Source organism: Aptenodytes forsteri, unplaced genomic scaffold, assembly GCF_000699145.1.
Source record: "Aptenodytes forsteri isolate BGI_AS27 unplaced genomic scaffold, ASM69914v1 Scaffold172, whole genome shotgun sequence".
Classification (NCBI taxonomy): Eukaryota; Metazoa; Chordata; class Aves; order Sphenisciformes; family Spheniscidae; genus Aptenodytes; species Aptenodytes forsteri.
Genome location: NW_008795018.1, coordinates 3,914,987 through 3,937,118, shown reverse-complemented (window position 1 = coordinate 3,937,118; position 22,132 = coordinate 3,914,987). Strand labels below are relative to the sequence as shown.

Below are 22,132 nucleotides of genomic sequence, written 5' to 3'. Positions count from 1 at the left end.
CAATGCTTCTGCTTTCAAGAATTCCTATAAAAAGCAGGCTGTCTATTAAAAAGTAGAGGTTCCTAGCTATTTTCCTTTTTTTTTCTTTTTAATCGAAATCTTTGTTACACCACAATTCTGAAGATTTCTAGCAATCTTTGGTGTATTCCATACTGTTTGAATAAAATTAGAGAAAAATAAAAGAAAAAGTTTTCAATTTGACAGGTCTTTCTCCTAAAAAAAATAAATCTTAAAATCAACATGACTACAAAGAAAAAGACAGGGAAAGAGAGAGTGAGAAAGAGGGGGGGAGAGAGAGAAATGCAATATTTAAGTATTCTTGACAAATTATGCCCAGAAATAATTGTCATATTAGGAAAAGATGTATTTTAAAATGTAAAAAAAAAAGGACTTAAACATTAATCAGATTTATGAATATTAGGAAACTAGAATATTAATAATTTTTTCTCAGAGTTACAGAGTATCACATTTTCAGAAATGATTCAGTGCAACTCCATTTTATGTAGGTGTTCATACCTGGAACTATAATAAAGCAAAATGTCTTTGCTGACTCTAACTTCTTTTTAATTAAACATTAAATGCAAAAATGAAATGAAACATCTCTCCCCTTTATCAGACTGCCACTTAATATCTAACTCAAGCATCTCCTGTGTCTTTTCTTGAAAAGCTTAATTCTGAGTATTCACCCTTCCCCCATAAAACAAAGATCTTTTATAAATGGCAATCACTTTTCAAGACAAAAGAAATGTATTCTGCTAGATCTAGTTTTGAAAGAGCAGACAATTGTCTTCATTTTGTTAGGAACAGTTTGTGTTCAACATAGTACAATTTTTCTTAGACTCCTCACTTTAAGACTGCCAGTGACTGTATATACTTAGCCTGAAGTAGTAGTTTTTTTATTTCACCAGACTTCCTTCATTAAGAAAATGTATTAAAGCAATAGCAAAAAAAAAACCCCAAAACTGGGCACAAACTTCTAATAAGTTATTCTACCTGTTTGAAGGACAAAATTAAATAGGCTGCTTTAACAAATCTTGTCCTAATATGTGCTCTCCACTCTCATTATTTTGAAAATATTTTTGAGACATAATTTATATGACATGTACATATTTGGGAAGCTTCACACTTGCTGCAAAATGTGTATTTTGGTGTTACAAGACCTACAGTGTGTTTATGTGAATTTCTGACATATGTAACATTCTTCAAAAGCACACTAAAAACACAGGGCAACAAAAACAGTCAGATCCACAAGGCAATATCGTTCACCAGGCTGCTGTACTCTTTATTGAAGAGTGTTGGTGTCTCGTGTTTTCTCTTTCTCTTGAATGAGAAAAGCAAAACTGTGAGGGAAAGAGGTCCTGAGCTGTTCAAACGCACAGTGACTTCTGAAAAGTGAAACTCTGGGGACAGAGACTGCCATCCTTTCCTGTAAGTGAAGGAATGCAGATTCTCCCCATATAAATGCCTGGTCCATGTACTATTTTCTCAAGTATCATATTTGTTACCAAAAAAAAATTATTATTGATTTATTGCTTAAGCATTCATATTAAGGTATTGCAGATATTTCAGTTGTGTTTGTACTACTGGCTTACTGAAAACGATTATTTCTTGAAATTTTACAAGAGTTTACTCTGCAATGTACAAGGCACAAAAGAAGACAGCAGCCTAGATTATAGGGATTTAATACAGTGCAAGGATTAGGAGTCACAAAGCCCAGGCAAGCTTCCTCTCACCTCATTGGTGGTTGCACCAAGCCTGAAGGCTGAAGAAGCTAAAGAGGTCACTATAGAGACATGTATTTTTAAGTGACCCTGGTAAAAAAGTAGACTTAAAAGACACTCAAAAGATGGGGTAAGACCAGACCCTGATCAGATTTTTTTAATATGAAATAAAAGATTGAAGCCTTTCAGGAACAAGTTTGCCTCTTCTTCTGTGGGGAAGTCAGCTTAACGAAAGCCTTCAACCCCTCTGACAGAGCAGATGCAGGATATGTGTTTAAATGCAGACTTCTCTCTCTAAGAAAGACAGGACTAGGAAAAAGTGTGGAAGCTGAACCCAAAACTTCCTTCCACTGAAAAGGGAATCAAGAAGATTTTCTGGATGAAACTCCAATTGCTGTTTGTTTCACAATAGTTTCAGATTTCTGAGCCTCATTTTATTTTGCACTGGAGAAACATGAAATGTAAGCATCTAATGAAATTAACATGGTCTGGGAAGAGAATGTGGAAAGTTGTCAGATGAGACTAGGAAAATGTAATTGTAATATGAGCTCTTAAGATGAACTACTTTTTGGAAAAGGTGCAAGATCAGAACGTAGGAAGAGGTGCCAAACATCACACCACATAAAGAGCTTCAGCTGAAAGTACAATAGCTCTGTTTCTGCTATCACAACGTCAATAAATAAACATAATGAAATTCACGACACATTATTGCATTGCTCTGTATTGCCTCTATTCATGTAAAAATGATGAACACATTTAAAATAATTCACAACTTGTCAGATGTCTGTGAGCAGTGCAGTTAGACTGGTGCTTTAAGAGGCATTCGTGAAGATCATTTGAGAGAGCTTGATACAACTTATATCAAAGTAAAGATGGAAGTATGGGAAAACGGAACAATAACTGCTTCACCTGAATCTGCTAGTACAGTTGCATCCAATGTATTTACACTGTTCACCAATGATATGTACTTACTGAAGATACTCTGTCAATAAAAACCACATTAAGAACCTTTTGAAAGAGCTTCCCTGTCAATTAGGCTGCAGATACATTCTATCGCTCCAGTTTTCCTGTCAATTTAATATACTGGATCATATTAACAGTACTGGCTTGTCAATAAGGCAATTCCTACTCCTTTTATTGGTTTTATACTGCCAATATAATCGGCTTCCTATTTATCGAGCTCCCCAGTATTTGGGAAAGCTATGAAATGGGATTATAAGGTTAGGTTACATACATCTGTCTCTATATTACATAAATTTTTCAGGAATTGTATCCTGTTGTGTAAAGAAACACATGTAATCACGTTTTCCCATTACATAAATTTCAGATGACAGAATAGTATAATTGTTTACCATTGCTGAGAAAACATTAAATGATCCTCATTTATCACATTATGTTTCCTGCTTGCTCTAAGTAACACTGTTATTTTATAAGACAGTCTACTTGTGTGCCACACATATAGAACTGCTAAGAGATGTATGCACTCCACCCCACCTGCACAAGATAATATCTGCTCCAGAAAATAAAAGGAAAGAGATAAAACACATTTTAGGAACAAAATATAAAGCACTCCACAATTTCAATGCTTATTTAGCCCTTGTACTGTGCTGTATAATCTTGGTGGAACTGAAGCTTGTAAGTATAATTCTAGTGTAACAGAAACCCCTGGAAATAATTAATAAGAGGTAGTAGTTCGTGCATAAAAAAAACAGTAGAAGTTCAGCAAGCCTTCTATTTAATAGAAGCCTTAATGAAGTTGAACATTAGTTGCTTTTAACCACATTCAATATTAAATAACTACTTTGACTGGATTAGCAGAATATACAACAGACCATTAAACCTGATTATATTAAAAAAACCTTTTGCTTAAAAAAAAGAAAAAAGAAAAAAATAATTGCATTAAAATGTACTGGGCATTCTCTTATCAAATTAACTCTCTAGGTCTAACTTGAAAATATGGATTTAAAAAAAAATTGTCCAAAATGACAGTTAAAGGTCAATGAATCAAGTTGCCAGTTATATTTTCTGGTAGCAGATGGGTGCAATGAAACCTAATGATTGAATTTGAAACGCTTTAATGCACCTTTTATCTATGGCTCCCACCATGTTGAGTCTACCTTAGTATTCCTAACAGATATTATGTTTACTGAATAACAGACTCAACCACAATTAGCTAACTAGAATGAAATCTGCACTTATTACAATATCCAGCTTATTCTAAGAATATCATACCATGTATCTTTGATAGCATTAGGGTTTTCTTTTTATTTTTCATTCCAATCTACATGTTAAATATGAAGTCTGGAAATTAAGACATTAAAACTAGAGGGAAACTTTAAAAAAAAAAAAGTGCCTTGAAATTTAAGGAGATGATCAAAGTATTTGTTATAAATTCAAAACCATTTTACTCTCCTTGTATTTAGAACCGTTTTTTCTGTATGGAAACAACCTTATCTTTTCTTTCTTTCTTTCATGCACACAGATTCTACAGTGCAATTGTGAGCTCCTGGCATTTTATTTTTAATTTTGAGACATATCTGAAAGCTCTTACTCAGCAGGAATTCCCAGTGAAGCTAGAAAGTGTTGTAGAATTTGTCCTATTCTTACCACTGCTGTTTTCCTGTTTCTAGGAGCAACATATCACAAATGTTTTCTGAACAGATAAAAGCTTATAAACACTGCAGTACTATATGGTGGAGAAAGAGAACAAATTATGGCCTTTTAACACTGACAAATTGTTTTGTACTCACAATATTTAGTAAGGGGAAACAGAGACACTGGATATTTTAAATCTGTTAAGTTTGTGTTAACATCTATCCACTATGTTTACCTTCTTCTGTCCAACCCATACTCTCACTAAAGGCAACAATAAAACTCCCACAAGCCAAGACCTGAGGTCCGCTGAAATCAATGAATGTTTTCAAATTTGTTTCAATAGCCCTTGGATCAGTCTGCTTACTTCAATTATGGGATAAGCGAGTCTTTACATAGTGTGCTACATTCCCACAGATACGTATGTTGTATGTTGAAGAAAGCTGCAAAGGAGCAGGAAGAAGATTACAATAGTGATAGAAAATGGGAAGAAACTCTTAAACTTAGTATTCCTTTATCCCAGCATATGGTCTTCTCTATGGACGGCATTTAAACAGATTTGTAATGGCAGTGACAGGGAAAGGTGATTAGCTAGGCAGCAAACACTGTATGTGGCACAAGACTCCGGTTCTACGTTTCTTCCCTACAGAGTGAAAAAAATTAGCAATGAAGATAAAGCAGGACTTGATTCTGAAGCCACCCTGCCTGCACAGAAAACACACATAAAGAGGAGCTCTGAAGCTTTCTTCCTAGGTGACGATCAGAAGAACAGAGTTAAATCTAATTCACCTCCTTTCCTTTAAAGCTGCAACCTTATCCCCTTCCTCTTCCTAAAATCCTTCCCCAGAAAAGCAATGATTCACTTAAATTCCTTAGGAATTAGGAAGAAAATCACAGATGTTAAAACTTACATTATTACCTTCTGCCTAATTTCTTATTTCGGTCATGTAACTATTTATTTCAACATTTTGTTAAAAATCCCCAACAACGTATTCTATAAACAGCTTGTGACAGGATACAAATCCCTATTTTCACACAAATACCTTGGCATAATTATTTCCTCTTAGCACTAGAAAAAGACACACCACTAAATATGCTGCCAAAATAATGGCTGAATTTATGACAGAATAGTAGATCATCAAACTTTACAGCCTCACATGCCTGTGCAAGGAGATTTTCAACGGTAAAATGGTGATGAGTTGATTTATTATTTGTGACATAAGATAAATAATTTAGGCTTGCACAAATTTAGCAAGAGGTTCTGTCCCTAAATATATTTTAAAGCCACAACAGTCATGTGCCTATGATGAGGTACCTCATAAAATGGAAAGTTTGATCGAATACACCATGACTATAGTAGCAGTGGTCAAGTAGGCTTGGACAGAAAAAATAAGGCCTTTCAGCTGTAGAGCTTTGTATAACCATCCCCGACTCTGTCACTTCAGCGTTAACATACTGCAGTGTCTGCATACAGGACTCTATATTAAGTTGATTCAGAACAAACAAACAAAACAGTTATCTTTCCTGATAGGATCACCTCATCTTGAACACAACACCCACTTATCTAGGGATATCCACAGGTAATCTATAAACTCATAGGTACTTAAAGGCTGACTTTGACCTGCAAATTCTTAACAGCCTGGGAAAAAAAAAAGTTCTGGATTACCCCTTTTATTAAAACTTGCCATATCGAGAGTCTGAAATCAGATTTTGCTGTTAAGATAAGGAAGATCTACATAAGAAATATTCTCTGCAAAGATTCCAGGATTAAGAAAAGTCTTCTTTCTGTTCCAAACCAGTGTTGGTTTGTCAACATGTAGGACGCTGCTGCAAGTTTCAGCAGGGATAGAGAGAATGAACATGAATGCTAATATTTGACTGAGGGGCTAGTTAGAATACAGTGATTAAATTATGGGTTTGCCTTTGTATATAATTAGCAGGATGCTCACCCAGCATGTGAGCACCTTTTTCAAAGAGAATGCATGCAATGGCGACAGAAGGATGCATATATATTTTATTTTATTTATTTATTTATTTTTAGTTGTGAACTTTCAAAGAAAATAGTTAATGCAACCTTCTGTAAATAATGTCCACATCACAAAAGTCCTCAAGCCAACATTCAGAAGAAGTGTGTGTGCGGGGAAGTCTCTTTCAAAATGGGGAAAGAAATGAAAATATGACAGGTACAGCGCAAAAAATTCCAAACAAAAACTCATGTAAAAAGGAAAAAAAAAACTTGTTAAGATTGTTCATACTGCTCTTCCTGAATATCCAAACAGGATAATGTGTAACACAGACTAATGCTGCTCCCTGCAGGTGGATCATGAGCCCACATGAAACCACACCAACTTCCAACTTCACTGGAATTCAACATGGAGTTAGGTGCTTAGCTGCAGAGAGTAATCTCCAGGAGTGGAGCTTTTGCATGCAGTTCTTCTACCCATATGCCCTCAATACTTGTTTTCAGGTAGAAAAGCTCATTAGGAGATGAATTAGATTATTTCCATGGAAAGTTATTCATTTACATAATTTCAGGGCCATCTTAACTTACTGGTGCTTCTTTCTAAATAAACACACCATTGTGCCATCGGGAATAAAACCAAAGCCATTACAATACTAAGGGACTACTATATGGCCTTCAGTTCACATGCAACTTTATTAACTTCACCATAAATTCCTAAGAATGAGTAAACTTGGGTTTATTGGTTGTTTTTATTTAAATCTTCTCAGGCATAAAGTAATAAAGTACAAAATGCCCTTCTAAAACATGCTAAGATCAAGAACAAACTCATTCACTTTCCAGGGGAATAGAATTAGGATGTTACTCCTAGGACCTTGTGTATCAAACGTCAGTGTAGAGACTTTCCAAGGTAATGGTATAGAGCCCTATTTCTAAAGATTTATAATAAGATTGCTACTTTAACCTTAACCACAGCATAACAAACAGCACCAATATAATGTTAATCCAAGCTACCATTAACCTTAAGAATGTGCAAGGAATAGACAGATACTGCCAGGAATTAATCTGCCATTTTCACACATCTGCCCAAGGGAGGTATTGTAATTGCAAAAATTTACTCTTAGACTGCTGAGACTCATAGTAATTATGTTTCTTTTTTAATAGAAATAGCCACAGGTAGTAAGAAATTGGGTTTTGAGATGGGGAACTGGGCATGCATTCTAACCCAAATTACTATGTAATTGTCTTTATTATAAAATACTACAGAAAACCTATGGCTCAAAATTTAAATCAGAACAAAACCTTTCCTTTAAATAAACTCTTCTCCTCCCACGGCTATTCAACATGTATGCCTATTTCTGCATACTGGTATCAGCAAGACCAGTATGACTGCAAGCAATTTATCTTTATCTAAAGATCTTTGCCAGTACTAACCAAAATTCCTGAGGCTTACATTTGCTTAATAGAAACAGCATTCTCTTGCTTTACTTTCATGTGAGTAAAGTAGAATAACAAGTAGGTCAAAATCTGGAAATCTAGCTACTTGTTCCTCAGGTTCTTTTGCCAGTATCAGGGGATGAGGAAAAGAGTGTGTGTGGTCTACATATATTTTAAATGAACTGAAATTAAAGTTTTCTTCAAAATTCTGGAAGCCTGTTTGAAACAAATGAGCACAGGAAAGTCCTTAAAATGAGTTATTTCATGCTTGAAGGAATTATTATTTCATTACCATCACATTATTGTGATAATGAGACGTATACTGTTGGGAAAGATCATATATATGATGGCCAATGAATAAATAATAAAATAAATTCATCCAGTTACTTCTGCCCCTTGCAATACTATATCCTGCTAGGCCTGAAAAGAAGCTACAGGTGGTTTAAACAGACAAAATACATTTACAGATTTAGACAAAATTAAGACTATGCATTGAAAGAAATAACATAAAACATTTTGTTTTCCCCTCTTTTTCACCCGATGGCTACAAAGCTGACTGATACATTCCTTGCCTCGGAGCTATGAGATGCAAACTATCGTGTGCTTTTTAATACCTAACACAGTTGATGGAAGCAATTGAGTGCTGATTATTCTCATGTGTCACATGACTTATACCTCCTTTTCATCATTACTCTCAATCCTGAAGTCTGATAGCGCGATACACAGTTTTAAGCAAGATGTATAACTTCCACCATGAAGTGGAAAATGAGGTCCTTCCTTACCTATATTCTTGCCTCGGGAAAAAAATGACAACAGCATTTGTCTTTAAACTTGATGCTTTCTAGGTTGCAGCAAAAGGTGCTGATTGACAGCATCTTCCAAAACACTGTTGCACAGCTATGTACAGATCATACGCAATATCAAAAAAATTAGATGTGCATTGGTCATTGATAATGCCTTTTATCCAGCTAGATAGTTCTTTTGAATCCATGCTGCTCTCTTTCTATCTATCTCCACATACGCATTCATACACACAGTTATATTATCTGACATATAATCTAGAAATCTAAATAGTTTCTAAGGCTTTGTGGCTGCCATTTTTAAAAGGCTTTCAAATTCATTATTTCCCAAGCACTCTAAATGCCACTATATTCTTATTGTCATTTGATCCACTGAAATGATGAAGAGATCAGAAAAGAACACACTTGGTACTTTACAGCTGTGGCTGGATAATCTTGCTCATGATCATCAAAGCAGGATTGTTTTTATGATCTTCAAATCTGCATATCAAATTATGCAAGTCTATGTGAAAAAGCAAAAATATCAAATATTCAGACATCAGGACTATCTCAATAGAGTACTAGAGAATGCAGTTGGAGGCTAAGTGAAATGAACAGCTTTTGCAGCTTTGCAGTGTTTTTAAAGCAAAGGAGAGAAGCAACAGGGAGCAGTTCAGCTAACACAGACTCACAGATTCTGGGCTGAATTCTGCACATTCCTGTAAGCGTTCTGTTTAATTCAGTGGTCCTACTGACCTAAATTAAAATATTCACTGAATAAGTGTTTTAAGGATCATGCTTTGAAAGACGTAATACTAACTCAATTATACATATATAAGTTAGTTTCCATAGGCCTCGAAATTATTTATGCATTCATTAAGGACGTGATCCTGCTCTTTCTAGATTTGTGGAAAAGCAGTCTTTTCCTCAATACCAGTAGGAACAAAGCCCAAGTGCTGATTCTGAGGTGCGTTATTAAATCAATACTCTTCTCTTTTTTTTTTTTGTCACTTTTAAAATTTTATAGAATTTAAATATTTTCATTAAGAATTAATGAAAATTTGTTTAGCCCACTTCAGCTCACCTTTTTTTTAAACCGAGTTGTAGCTAAACAATCTAAAGAACAAAATAGAAATATAGTAAGTAAAAACTGACTGACATGTTCTCCATTTGAATCATGGCATTCATTAAAAACAACAGAATAACACCAACAGAAGTTTGAAACAACATTCTATTAATAAAAGAATACATATAACTGTCTTTAGGAACAAATTATGCATTTAAAAAGCTACAAATTGTGATTCACATGTCTCGCCTCTCTAAAAAATCCTTTAGCTATTATTAAAAATACATTAAAATCCTTCAAATTTTGATTAAGAAATTATTTACCTTTTGTTTTTAATTCAATTGTCAAGTGTGCTTCCAATGATTTTAAAAACAGTATATAACTACAAAGCAAGCAAGAGTTTATACCTTTGAAGACTTGAAATTGATTTTTAATGCACCAGCTTTCAAACACTACAAAGGCTGCTCTCTGCTGATAAAGACAGTAAACAAGAAATTGTCCTTTAAATGTTACCTTTAATGCTTTTCTTTAATTAAAAATCAATCAAAAAACATTGCAACATTAAAAATTTTAAAATTAAGACATTAGAAAATGTTTAAGGTTTTTGACACACGACGCATTCAAACTAGAATGAAATCTTATATTACTTCTGTTTACTTGTGTTAGTTTAGACTTTCTTTGCACTGTAAACATTGTTAATCAAGAAATAAAAACACATATCAGTAGTTTATCACTGAACACAGCTACTTTTATTGAGTAGAAATATTAAAAATATGATGAAATAAAACTAGACGTTATAAAAGTACTGAAGTAAAACGCTTTTTTAATACCTTTAGATTATTTTAATATATTCCTTTCCTTTAATCAGACCAAAGCCTATTTATGTAGATTAGTTACATCTAGAGTCTCATTTATCCAACCTGTATTTATCCTTTGATCACAAAGCTTGTTAACTTAAATGGTCTTTTATTGTTATGATTCGTTTTCCCATAATTATGCAGTTTAACTGCCTGATTTTTTTTGAATAAATATATGCAAACACGCCAATCATATTCAGCAGTGTTATGCTGGATGCTCAATGAACTGTAAGAGCCATTTCAATACAATAAAACTGCCTGGAAGTGTTCCAGGGCAAGGACTGCAAATACCAGTAATCATAGTGTCACTAGAACTAGTACAGGCAAATACAAGTGTGTCACACATATATCAATAGATGGTCTGAAGCACTGCCTGAAACTAATTTTGCATGTCTATCAATGCAAGAACTTACAATGCATCGATCAGAGGTCCCACCCACACAGCTGAAATTGTGCATTTGTATCTTGTAACAAAGCTTTTCCTTTCTCCTTTAGAGTCCTCCTTTGGCGTGCCTTGGAGACTGCAGCATGCAACCGCCCAGCAGGGAACAGGATGCGATTAGAAACTTTTCTATTACGGGTAAAAGTATTTTATGAACCAGAGGAACTCTGGTCTGATACATACATCACAAAGCCAGTAGAAAGGTCCATGGCTGGTCCATGGCTAAAATAAAATACTGTTCACTTGAGAGATTTTACTTGTCTAGATCCCTTATAGCATACTAAATTGAAAATAGATCAGCATGGGACTGATTGTCTTGAGGGCTGAAAGAGGAGATATCCCCTCACTGCACGGAAGTGAGATGCAAATTGATCTTTATGCTGTCTTGTACAAGCAACGCTAATAATTGGCTGAAACCATGCAGCAATATCTTTATGTGTAGAGGGACTCCTCAATTTTGAGGGCACATCACCAAAAAAGGAGCTATCTTCTCATCTGAAGCAAGTGAGAGATGAATTGATTTTATGTTATCCTTTCTTTACAGGTAACAAGACTGACTAGTGGAAGCAATTCAGTAGAAGAAAGAGATGCTTCTTGTGTGACCTTAATAAGTAGGAATTGTATCAACAGCCTTTGGGATTTAGTTAGAAAATATATGACTGCTCAAAGAGGTTATTTAAAGCACTGCCTAATATCCTAATTAACAGGGACATTCACATGAACTTGCTTGTTCTTGAATGTAGTACTTAATACTGAGTATTTTATCTAAAATGCTTAATAATTTATCTATTTTTTTCTTTCTCATACGATTTACAGTAATTAATCCAGAATCTTCTTCTGTTAAAAATGTCTACAGCAGACTAAAAAACAAAGGTTGCACTAAAAAGACCATGACAAATATATCACTAAGGCTTAGATCGCATCCTGGCTAAGATTTATGGCAGGCTGTACACTACTCCATTTCATCTCATCATATCAGCAAAAGCAGCAACAACTAGTTAATCTCCTTGTTGCTCCCTTAAAATCGTAACAAATCAAACACCTAAACTCAAGGAACTTTTCCCCAAAATAATTTTGCCACTCTCTTCCTAGTACCTTTTTCTTTTTTTTTTTGTTTTTTGCTGTTTAGGTAAGAGCCTGCAGTCCCCTGAGAGTTTCACTTGTTTCCTATATTTTTGAACCCTTTAGCATTAATTTCACCACTTCTCTTACAGCTGAAGTAGAGATACAATTGAAAGTATAAAGCTCTCAGGCTATCTGCTGCAAAAATTTGTCCCAACTACTCTACTCTGACCTTTTGACATCAAAGGATGGCTTCTATACTTTTAAAGATAAAAACAGAGCTGTGTTTCTGCTCCGGTCAACAAATCATTGTTTAAGTTCTTTTCACAGAAAATTCTTACCTGTCAGAAAATACTAATACTAGTGTCAAAATGTCTTTTCTTTACACGTGCAGGCACTCCTCAGTCTTGAAGAGGTATCTCAAGACCTCTGCCATGTGTCTTATATGTTCTCTTCAGAAAGAAAACAACAACCCATATACATACACTTTTTATATGTAGAATGAGTGTCTTGCATAGTGAAACCTAAAACTAATTTGACAAGGCATTTTAACTTCTGTAGAAACAATGAAAGAAAGAGAAATTAAGCAGGGACTTTAAAAACATATGTGTAAATATTATGTTAATGTTTCCTGGGGAGGAAGGTAGTGAAAAAGGAAGAAAAAATGCTGGGGGGAAACAAAAAAAAAAATTCATTTGAAAACAAAATCCCTACTGGTTTACAGTCAAATGTTGTGACTCAGGAAGAAATTATTTTTTTAATGACATTTTTGCCTCATTAGTGAATCCAGGTTGTATCTATGCTTTCTTAATACCAAGTGATATTTGCAGATATTTTACATGTACCTAATGATAATTTTCCATTTAACAATATTTGCTGAATTTTAAGAATAATGCTGTATTATGCACGCTTTCAAAAATATATGAAAACATGAAAATATGTGTTCAGCAATATGTTCAAAGGAGTCTTTGATTTCTTCTTTCAGCTGCACACCTGATTATGTTATAGTTTACATCATAGTTACAAAATCTTCTAAATTCCAGTATCCTTAATTGTTTGTAAAGAAGCTGTAAGGAAACATCACAAAAGGCTGAAATCTAAAAATAAAGGTCCAAATCATACTATTCTCAGCTGCAATCTGTAAGGCTCTTAGTCACAATTTACTCTTGAACCACTGAAATCATTGATAAAGTCAAAATTATGCTATTGACTGAAATATGAGTAAGAACAGGCCTTTTCATCAACGTGGGTAACAGAAACCTGACCAAATCTATCGTTAAAAGATAACTCTTCAAAGGATCAGTCATCAAAATTGCACTGGTAATCACAAATTTGTGTGGATTTTCCCATTTGAGATTAGACAGTGAGAGTGAGCACCAAAATAAGGAGAGCTCAGACAACTTTAAGAGCCGTTGAGAGCTGTGATCCAGTAACTCCTGCATGACTTGCTTCATGTCTTATTTTAACTGCACTTTCTTCAACTCTTATACTTTATAAAACAGCAAGCTCTACGGAGACATTATTATTCTTAATTTAATGGTTAACAAGAACTTCTGTTCTGACAATATCATTTTCTTTCTCCTAATATCAATATTCTACTTCAGACTCTTAAACTGTCTTTTTCTCCATTATGTTTATTGTTCTCTATTATGGCATTTCATCTTGGAAAGTTCTTTAGCTCTCATGTGGACCTATATATCAGGAATGATCATTTTGAAATAATATTGCTATAAACAATACCGTCAAGGAGCTCGAGATCAAGACCAGAGCACATGTAATACAAAACAGGAGCCCAATTCTGCTTCCTCTGCCTATTTCTGCAGCCAGGGCGGATGCCATAGTGAGCAGTATGTTGCCAGATCTGGTCCTAAAATATAGGTACTTTGTGTCACAGTACTATGCAGTGTATCTTGACAAAAAATGAAATAATGCTTCACAAAAATATAGAAAAGATCCTGTCCTGAAACTCTTACACAGCCAACCCCATTATTGACTTCACTGAATAAGTAAAACTCAAGCTACAGAACGATGTAACACAAAATCATACTAACTGCAAGCTGTATTACACAATGCAAACATTCACAGGAGTTATTTTGCAAAACATCTAACCTTGTAAAACACTGTAAAACCTACTATAATGCATCTTAGCCAGGTAGTTCTGAAGTTTCATCTGATGACAGTTTAGTGTCCTTAGATACGGCCCTAGAATATGCAGCCGTGAAACTTTGGGAATGACAGAGTACGAACCTGCAAAGTTGCAAAGGTGTAGAACTGCCCCAGTATCCTCTTGGTGCAAAATGTTAACTTCTGCTAGCTCTAGTGAGGGAGAATAATATTCCTCATTTGCAGCAGGAGGTATAGAAATAAAAAAATGAATACCTCTGTTTTCAGATAGGAATTTAAACCACTGAGAACAAACGTAACTTCTGTGAGGAAAGCTGCTTCTCCTTATACGGCAGCAGCTGCAGATTTCTTTTTGCAACCTTGAAATTTCTGAGCTGAACTTTCTCAAAGTAAAGCATGGAATAGTATATCTAAAGACAGAGCAGCACTAATATAGCTTATGTTTTTTATTTCCCCTGAAGACTCTATCTTCTTAGGTACTACTAGACACCTGGCGACGAAGCTGCACTGGGACTTGACAGTGATCTGTTGACACATCATAAACATCAGGTGCCTGAAGTATTAAGAATGATCTGTACTTTATCTTAAAATGCTACAGGACTGCCTAGTACAGCAGCTATGGCGATTGCCAGCTTGAGAGCTACTTGCAACACAGTCATTCTTTTTTAGCTGTTTTTTAGAAAAAGCTGTGACCACCATTTTCTTTATTCACTCCCATCTCATTCCTGATATATTTACAAACCTCTCCAAGTTGCACCACAAGTATAATAATAAATAATCTCTAGGATGATCAACACTCCTTGCATGTGTAGATAGTTTTCTATACTACTGTTACATCACTTTGAGGAACCTATTTCTAGAATCTATTTGTTTAAAGAAACTATTCGTTTCCCTTTATCAATCCACTCCTTTATCTATTGGAAACCTACAAGAAGAAATTGTGACTTGTTTATCCAGGGAAAGGTGAACTGATTAACTCAGAACTTTTTGGTAGGAGAGACATGAACATATTTTTGTGTGTTTGTACATGATATTTCTTTTTCTAATGTCTACTTTTCAAAATAAAGCAAAATCCTGTTTCTCTTAGTCAGGTGAGTAGGTCAGCTTGATTTACTCACCAGAGTAAGACGAACAGAATTTGCCCAGTAGTCTTTAAGGTCTAGAGTGAACAGAAATCTTCTTTCAGCCACGTAGAGTTTCCATTTTCTCCTGCTTTCCTCTTTTTTGTCCCCAATAAAAATGAATAGTTTGGACCATAAGTGATTCAAAGGTCGCATGGAATTTTGAATCTGGCAATGAGAATTGTATAGCTCTGGCCTATATTTAAATATTTTTAACTGTCTTGCATTTGAAAGCACTGTTTCTAAAGTATGCTTAGAATATGATTGTTGAAGTTAAAAGCAAAGAAACATGCTAAAGTGTAGCTGTTCTGACTTCCCAGTACGTTACTAAACACTGTTTTTCATCCACATCAACCTCATGTGTGCATCAAATCACAAATGGTCTATTTTCAGAGGCCCTAAGCACTTGCGAGTCTCTTGCGTCAAAAAAAGCAGGAGGTATACTGCATCCTTGGCTATCCATCCAAAATTTTATACATATATATATGTATACATGTTTAAATTATTTAATTTTTGTGGTACTGAAGAAGTTCATTGATTCATGTAAGTAACACAGGCAACCATGGCACATAGCTGGATGCTATGAAGCAGTGAGTAAACACACAAGTTGTTAAACTGTGTGACTAATGTATAAGAGAAGCCACTTAAAGAGAGGTAACATTACACCGTTCTTAAACATATCAGGCAATATTTTCTTCAGCTGCTGGTCATTTTGGGTCAGTCTGAAACCCATAGTCACTAAGTAACACTTTACTCCACAGGTATTCATTGATATAAATTGGGCTATCTGTAGAATAGCATACTATTCATGAGAAATAAGGGAATCATAAAGCCTACTGACTTTACTAGCTCTTATTGCAAAGCAAAAAAAGTGTTATGTACTCCTAATAAGAGTGAGAAAATTTGGATCTTACTGAGATAGAAATTATTTATTTGATTTTAAATATTTATAGACTCAATTGGATGTACTAAGTAATAATATAATATTTAGCATGTATCTATATATCCATGGATATATAAATATGTACATATGTATATATATAAACATAAAGTTTTAGTAACAGGCTCCTGCTAGAGAATTCTGCCATTAAACACTTGCTGAGAAAATGAAAGTGAAGAAAAGCAGTTCCATTGTATGAATTATATAGTGTGAGATTATCATGGCTCAGTAATATATCTGGAAAAACTAAAGTGAATATTCGCTAGAGAACACTTACACAATCGTTTACCTTTCCCTCACTGAGGTAACAAAGAAAACTGCTTTTCTGAGTTGACTAACGAAAGGAGATGATAAAGCAGCTGTTTGGATTCTGTATCTTTTTTCCACTGGCTATACCTTTGATTCCTAACTGTGCAATCTACTTCTCCAGACAGAGGTTTCCTGGAGTGATTAAGGGTATAGTAGATCCAGAGAGAGGGCTGATCCTTTACTATTTCTCCCTAAGTTTGAATTTTACATGAGGCAGAAGTACAGGACCAGACACAAAGTAGTATCTACATTCTAAATGCAAATTTTATATAAAATTTACTCCAGGGATGTGGAGATGGAGAATACAAAATGTATTTTAGTAATGCAAAATAATAGTGAAGAGGATCAGATTTTCTCATCTAGCTACTTTAAGTCTGGACCTTTCCTAAACAGAAACCAACTACTCTGTTTCATACTGTGTATTTGTCTTGTCAATACAACTACAAAATATAGTATCAATAAGTATCTTTGAACAGGTTGTTCACTAGGGAAATGAATGTTTCTTAATCTACTGTCTGGACCATCTAAACATCCAAAACACTCTGTGTTGATGTTCAGGGAAAGCAAAAAACTGTATTAGATATACCAGTATGTGCTATGAGGAGTTACGGTTAACATTTCCCACAGTTGTCATAACGAAAACTGTTATAGAAACCACAACACACCTTTTTAAGGGAGGAAATTCCTCTTTTAGCTTTATATAGATCTCAGGAAAAAAAAATCATGATTGATATTATACAGTGAACACTGTAAAAAAAGGAATCATATTTTCCATAGGGATTTTACACTACAATTGAATCTTTACTACTCAGTAGCATCAATACATGAATTAATTGCTTTATATAGACATTACATGGTTGTAGGAAAGTATAATTTTCTGTCTTTTAGTAACTATTACACTTGTCAGTAGGAAAAAATGTTCTTTTTTTTAGCATTCTGACAACTCCATTTTACAGTAAAAAAGTTGACATTACTTAAACAAGTGTCATTGAAAGTTATTTGTTTTTTAAAGCATGAATTATAAATCAAATTATCTCCGGTTGTGCCCTAACCTAAACTCTTTCCTGAAGTGTCACTTTTTGTTAAAATCAATTTCAGATTTTAAGTATTGCTCCGCTCACCTAATTGATAGCAACACAAATTCATGATAGGCATAAAATGAAATTGTTTCTGTGACACAACTCAATAGTGGGTTGAGGATTAGTTCACAGTGACCTTATACAGACACCCCCTTTTTTTTCCCCCCCCCCCCCCCCAGTTATAAATATTCAATTTATGGCCATCAGTTACTGGAATTTTGGTTACTTAACCTGCTAATTACCAATGGCCACTTCTATTTAGTTTAAAACATTAGATGCAGCTGGCAACTAGAACGTTCGGTGTTCACAGACCGCAGGGTATAATAACTCAAAGGTATTATGAATTTTCTTTTGGTACATCAAGTGTCTACAGTGCAAGTTCTTTCCCACTAGCTGCATACACAAAATGAGTCTGTGTCACTTCTGATACACTCAGCTCATTCCCCTATGACTCAGAACAGCATATTAGGAGAACCACAGGATAAAACAGATATGACATTTCAAATATATTTAATAGTCATTATCCAGAGCCTGCTTTCAATCCAAACGTTAAAAATCACTTTGGAACATACCTGTAGTATTTGAACATTAAGCTGCATTAATCATGAAGTGATACTTAAATCAACTGAAGCCAAATTCTGCCCTCACCTTCACTCTGTGAGTTCACTGCTCTGGAATACATCTTCTGAGTTTGGACTTTAAACTACCTGCTAAAAATTAAGTCATTCTTTGATTAGCACCCGATATCCAATGGTCCAAATTCTGCCATTTCTCACATTCACAAAAGTCAGTAGAGGACAGTGTGTATATAACTGGCAGCAGAATGCAGCCCAGCTGTAATTTCTAAATGAGCTTTGGTAGAAGAAAGAGCATGTAAGTCTTTCACTATAAAGCAATCATCAATATTGACTCAGGCTACTGGAAGTCTGACTAGTTGTTTTGCTGTTTTATGACAGGATGTGAGTTTTGTTAACATTTGGGGGTAGGAGGGAATCAGAACATACATTTTCTTTCTATTTGACTAAGCAAAATTTTCAGTGCAGAAGGTTTGGTTGTTTATGGGGAGAGGAGGAGGCAATGGGGCCCCAATGATACTGTTCTGCGTCAAAAAAAATAAATATTTTTATATATATATTCTAAAGAAGGAAATTAAAAAAATTAAAAACATACATCTTGTAAAGATAGCTCATATTTACATACAGGATTGGAGGGCTATAATACACTGTTGCAATAGATGTCCTCAGTGTGTAGAGTTTCTCCCACGTCCTGTTAGTTACTGCAGATGATATGACTGCTTCAGAAACACCCTCCCCCTTCTCCACCCCAAACCAAAGCAAAGTGAAACCTGTGGAAGTGCCCACCTCTGTCTGACGATCTTCTGGGAAAATACCCCAGCGTGCCCCAAATGTACTAAACGCCTGCCTGCACTCTCACATGCACCTCCTTTGCACTGCCGTAACTCTGTTTCAGTGGGAATTTACTTTTGAATCACACTGGAAACACCAGTGTGACAGCAGAACCAGACCCAGCAGATGTGGTCTGGTTCCACTTTCATTAAGTCGACCTCTCTTTAGTGACTTGTGTTGGTCCCTTCAGTGGTGCCTTACAGCAGATTTCACTGCAGACAAAAGGTGAAGTTAAACCAGCGTCTAAAGTGAGGTCCAGGGTATTCTAAAAGTCTCCTACCTGAATTATGGACATCCGGCTCGGGGGAGCCTCGCTGGCGTTAGTCCCTTGCCCTGTGAAGCTGGTGTGGCAGCCCACATGTCCCTGGGGTACAGTCAGGTTGTTGGAGGCGGGCTTCAGGTACATCACCTCAGACCTGGGAGAGCTGAGGGGCAGGCGGGTCTGGTAGTCAAAGTACATGGGTGAGGTGGCCAGGGATGGGCTGCTCACCACGTTCATGACATTGAGGGGGCCCCGGCTGTCCTCGCCCTCACTGGGCACCAGCATAATGTCATTCTTGCTGATCTTCTTCTTCTTGCCCTTGCCCCCTCCACTGCCACTGCCTCCTACCCCCCCGCCACTGCCTCCCCCTCCTCCCAGCTGAGGGTGGCTATACTCGGCAATGCGACAATTATAGGTGCGGATCTCCTTGTTCTCTCGCTTGCACTTCACAGCAATAGTGATCATGGCAGCCAGCAAGATGATGGAGACAGTGCTCAGCGTCACGATCAGGGGCAGCGACAAGTCCCAGTGTGGTCGCCGATGCTGCTCGCCATTCACCTGCGGCTCGCCAGCCTCGGGCAGGGGCCCCGCCAAGGCCCTGACAATGAGCTTGGCCACTGCGGAGAGGCTGGGCTTGCCATGGTCACTGACTTTTACCACCAGTTCAGCCACAGGGCTGAGCTCCTCCCAGTAGGGGTGCAAGGTGCGTATCTCACCGCTAGTGGGGTCCATCTCAAAGAGGTGCTCCTCATTACCTTCCACAATCTCATACGTGAGGCGCCCGCTCTCCCCAAAGTCACTGTCCACCGATGCTGCTCGCCATTCCCCTGCGGCTCGCCAGCCTCGGGCAGGGGCCCCGCCAAGGCCCTGACAATGAGCTTGGCCACTGCGGAGAGGCTGGGCTTGCCATGGTCACTGACTTTTACCACCAGTTCAGCCACAGGGCTGAGCTCCTCCCAGTAGGGGTGCAAGGTGCGTATCTCACCGCTAGTGGGGTCCATCTCAAAGAGGTGCTCCTCATTACCTTCCACAATCTCATACGTGAGGCGCCCGCTCTCCCCAAAGTCACTGTCCAGGGCGCGGACGGTGCCCACAGGGTAGCCCACCCCAGCATTGCGTGGCACCTGCAGCTCGGCGGTGTCATTGATTAGGGCGGGGAGGACGATGAGGGGCGCATTGTCATTGACATCGAGCACGGTGACGCGCACCGTGGCATTGCTTTCGCGGTGAGGTGAACCTGAGTCTTTGGCGAGCACGCGAAACTCAAAGTGCTTTGTCTGCTCATAGTTGAAGCTCCTCAGGGCATAGATAGCACCATTGGTGGGGTTGACAGAGACATAGGTGTAGATGGAGACATCGCCCACATGCCCGGGCAGAATGGAGTAAGAGACTGTCCCATTTTGGCCCAGGTCAGGGTCCTGGGCCAAGACGGAGCCCAGGTACTCTCCAGGGATGTTGTTCTCGGGCACCTGTAACACATAGAGGTTCTTGCTGAAGCGGGGTGGGTTGTCATTCTCGTCGAGGATCCGGACAGAAAATGACTTGGTGGAGTTGAGTGGGGGGTTGCCCTCATCACGTGCCACGATGGTCACATTGTACTCGTCCTGTGCCTCGCGGTCCAGGGGCCGGTCGGTGACCACAGTGTAGAAGTTGTCATAGTTCTCCTCCAGGGTGAAAGGGACGGCTCCGGGCCCACCGCCACCGCCCAGCACCCGGCACTGGAGCTGCCCGTTCTTGCCCGAGTCACGGTCGGTAACCCGCACCAGGGCAATAACAGTACCCGGTGGGGCAGCCTCACTCAGTGCTCCCTGGCGAACGGAGACAAAGCCAATGGTGGGCGCATTGTCGTTGCGGTCGATGAGGCGGACGGTGACCTTGCAGTGAGCAGGGATGGGATTGGGCCCCAGATCCCGAGCCTGGACATCGATCTCAATGAGGCCACTCTCCTCGTAGTCCAGGTTGCCCTTGACACGGATGAGGCCACTCTGCGGGTCGATGCTAAACAGGTCGCGGACACGCTCAGGTGCGTAGCCACTGAAGGAGTAGAGCACCTCTCCGTTGGTACCCTCATCGGCATCAGTGGCATTAAGGTCGATGACGGCAGTGCCCAGTGGTGCGTTCTCCGGCAGCTCTACCACGTAGGAGGCCGCCTCAAAGACGGGGCTGTTGTCATTGGAGTCAATGAGGCGCACGTTGATCTGCACCGTGCCCGAGCGTGGTGGGTCGCCGCCATCCAGTGCTGTCAGCACCAGGGTGTGGTGACTCTGCTCCTCACGGTCTAATGGCTTCTGGATGACTAGCTCTGGAAACTTCGTGCCATCACCGCGGGACTTCACATCGAGGGAGAAGAGGCCGTAGTCATCACGGGTGAGCAGGTAGGTGCGCAGCCCGTTGTCCCCGGCGTCTGGGTCGTGGGCACTGGTGAGGGGGAAGCGGGTGCCTGGCGCAGCGTTTTCCGAGATGTCCATGTCCACTTGGTCGGAGGGGAACGCTGGTGCGTTGTCGTTCAGGTCCTGGATCTCCACCTTGATCATGCAGATCTCCTGGTCGTTGGCGAACACCTCGAGGGACAGCTGGCACTTGGCGCTCCGCCGGCACAGCGCCTCGCGGTCGATGCGCTGCTTGGTGTAGAGCAGCCCGCTCTCCCCGTCCACGTCCAGGAGGTGCGGGGCCGAGTTCTCCAGCACCCGGAAGGTGGACTTGGAGCCGCGGCCGCAGTAAAGTAATTCAGGTTCTTCAGCGGCGGGAGCCGGGAGCGCCGCGCTCCGCGTCCCGCCTCCGCCAATGTTCCCGATGACCGTGCCCGCTCCCTGCTCCTCCGGCACGGAGTAATTCAGGTTCTTCAGCGACAGGGCGGGAGCCCAGCAGAGGAAGAAGCAACAAATGGAAAGGTACATCCCCGAGCAGGGGTGGGGGATGGCAGCAGCTGCAGCGGCGACCAGGGTTGTCCCCGTCTTCTCTGCCTCCTGCGCTGG

At 38.5% G+C, this 22,132-nt stretch overlaps 1 protein-coding gene across 1 annotated transcript in view; it reads right to left on the bottom strand.

The window, feature by feature from the left end:
- PCDH17 (protocadherin 17) overlaps positions 1 to 22,054 on the bottom strand; it is an 87,627-nt gene extending 65,573 nt beyond the window's left edge. Inside the window, exons 1-2 of the mRNA XM_009275651.1 lie at positions 20,182 to 22,054; positions 19,176 to 19,912 (exon numbers count right to left, since the gene is read on the bottom strand). Of these exons, the coding sequence (XP_009273926.1) occupies positions 19,176 to 19,912; positions 20,182 to 22,054 (2,610 nt within the window). The remainder of the gene's footprint in view (positions 1 to 19,175; positions 19,913 to 20,181) is intronic.
- Positions 22,055 to 22,132: the final 78 nt, after the last annotated feature.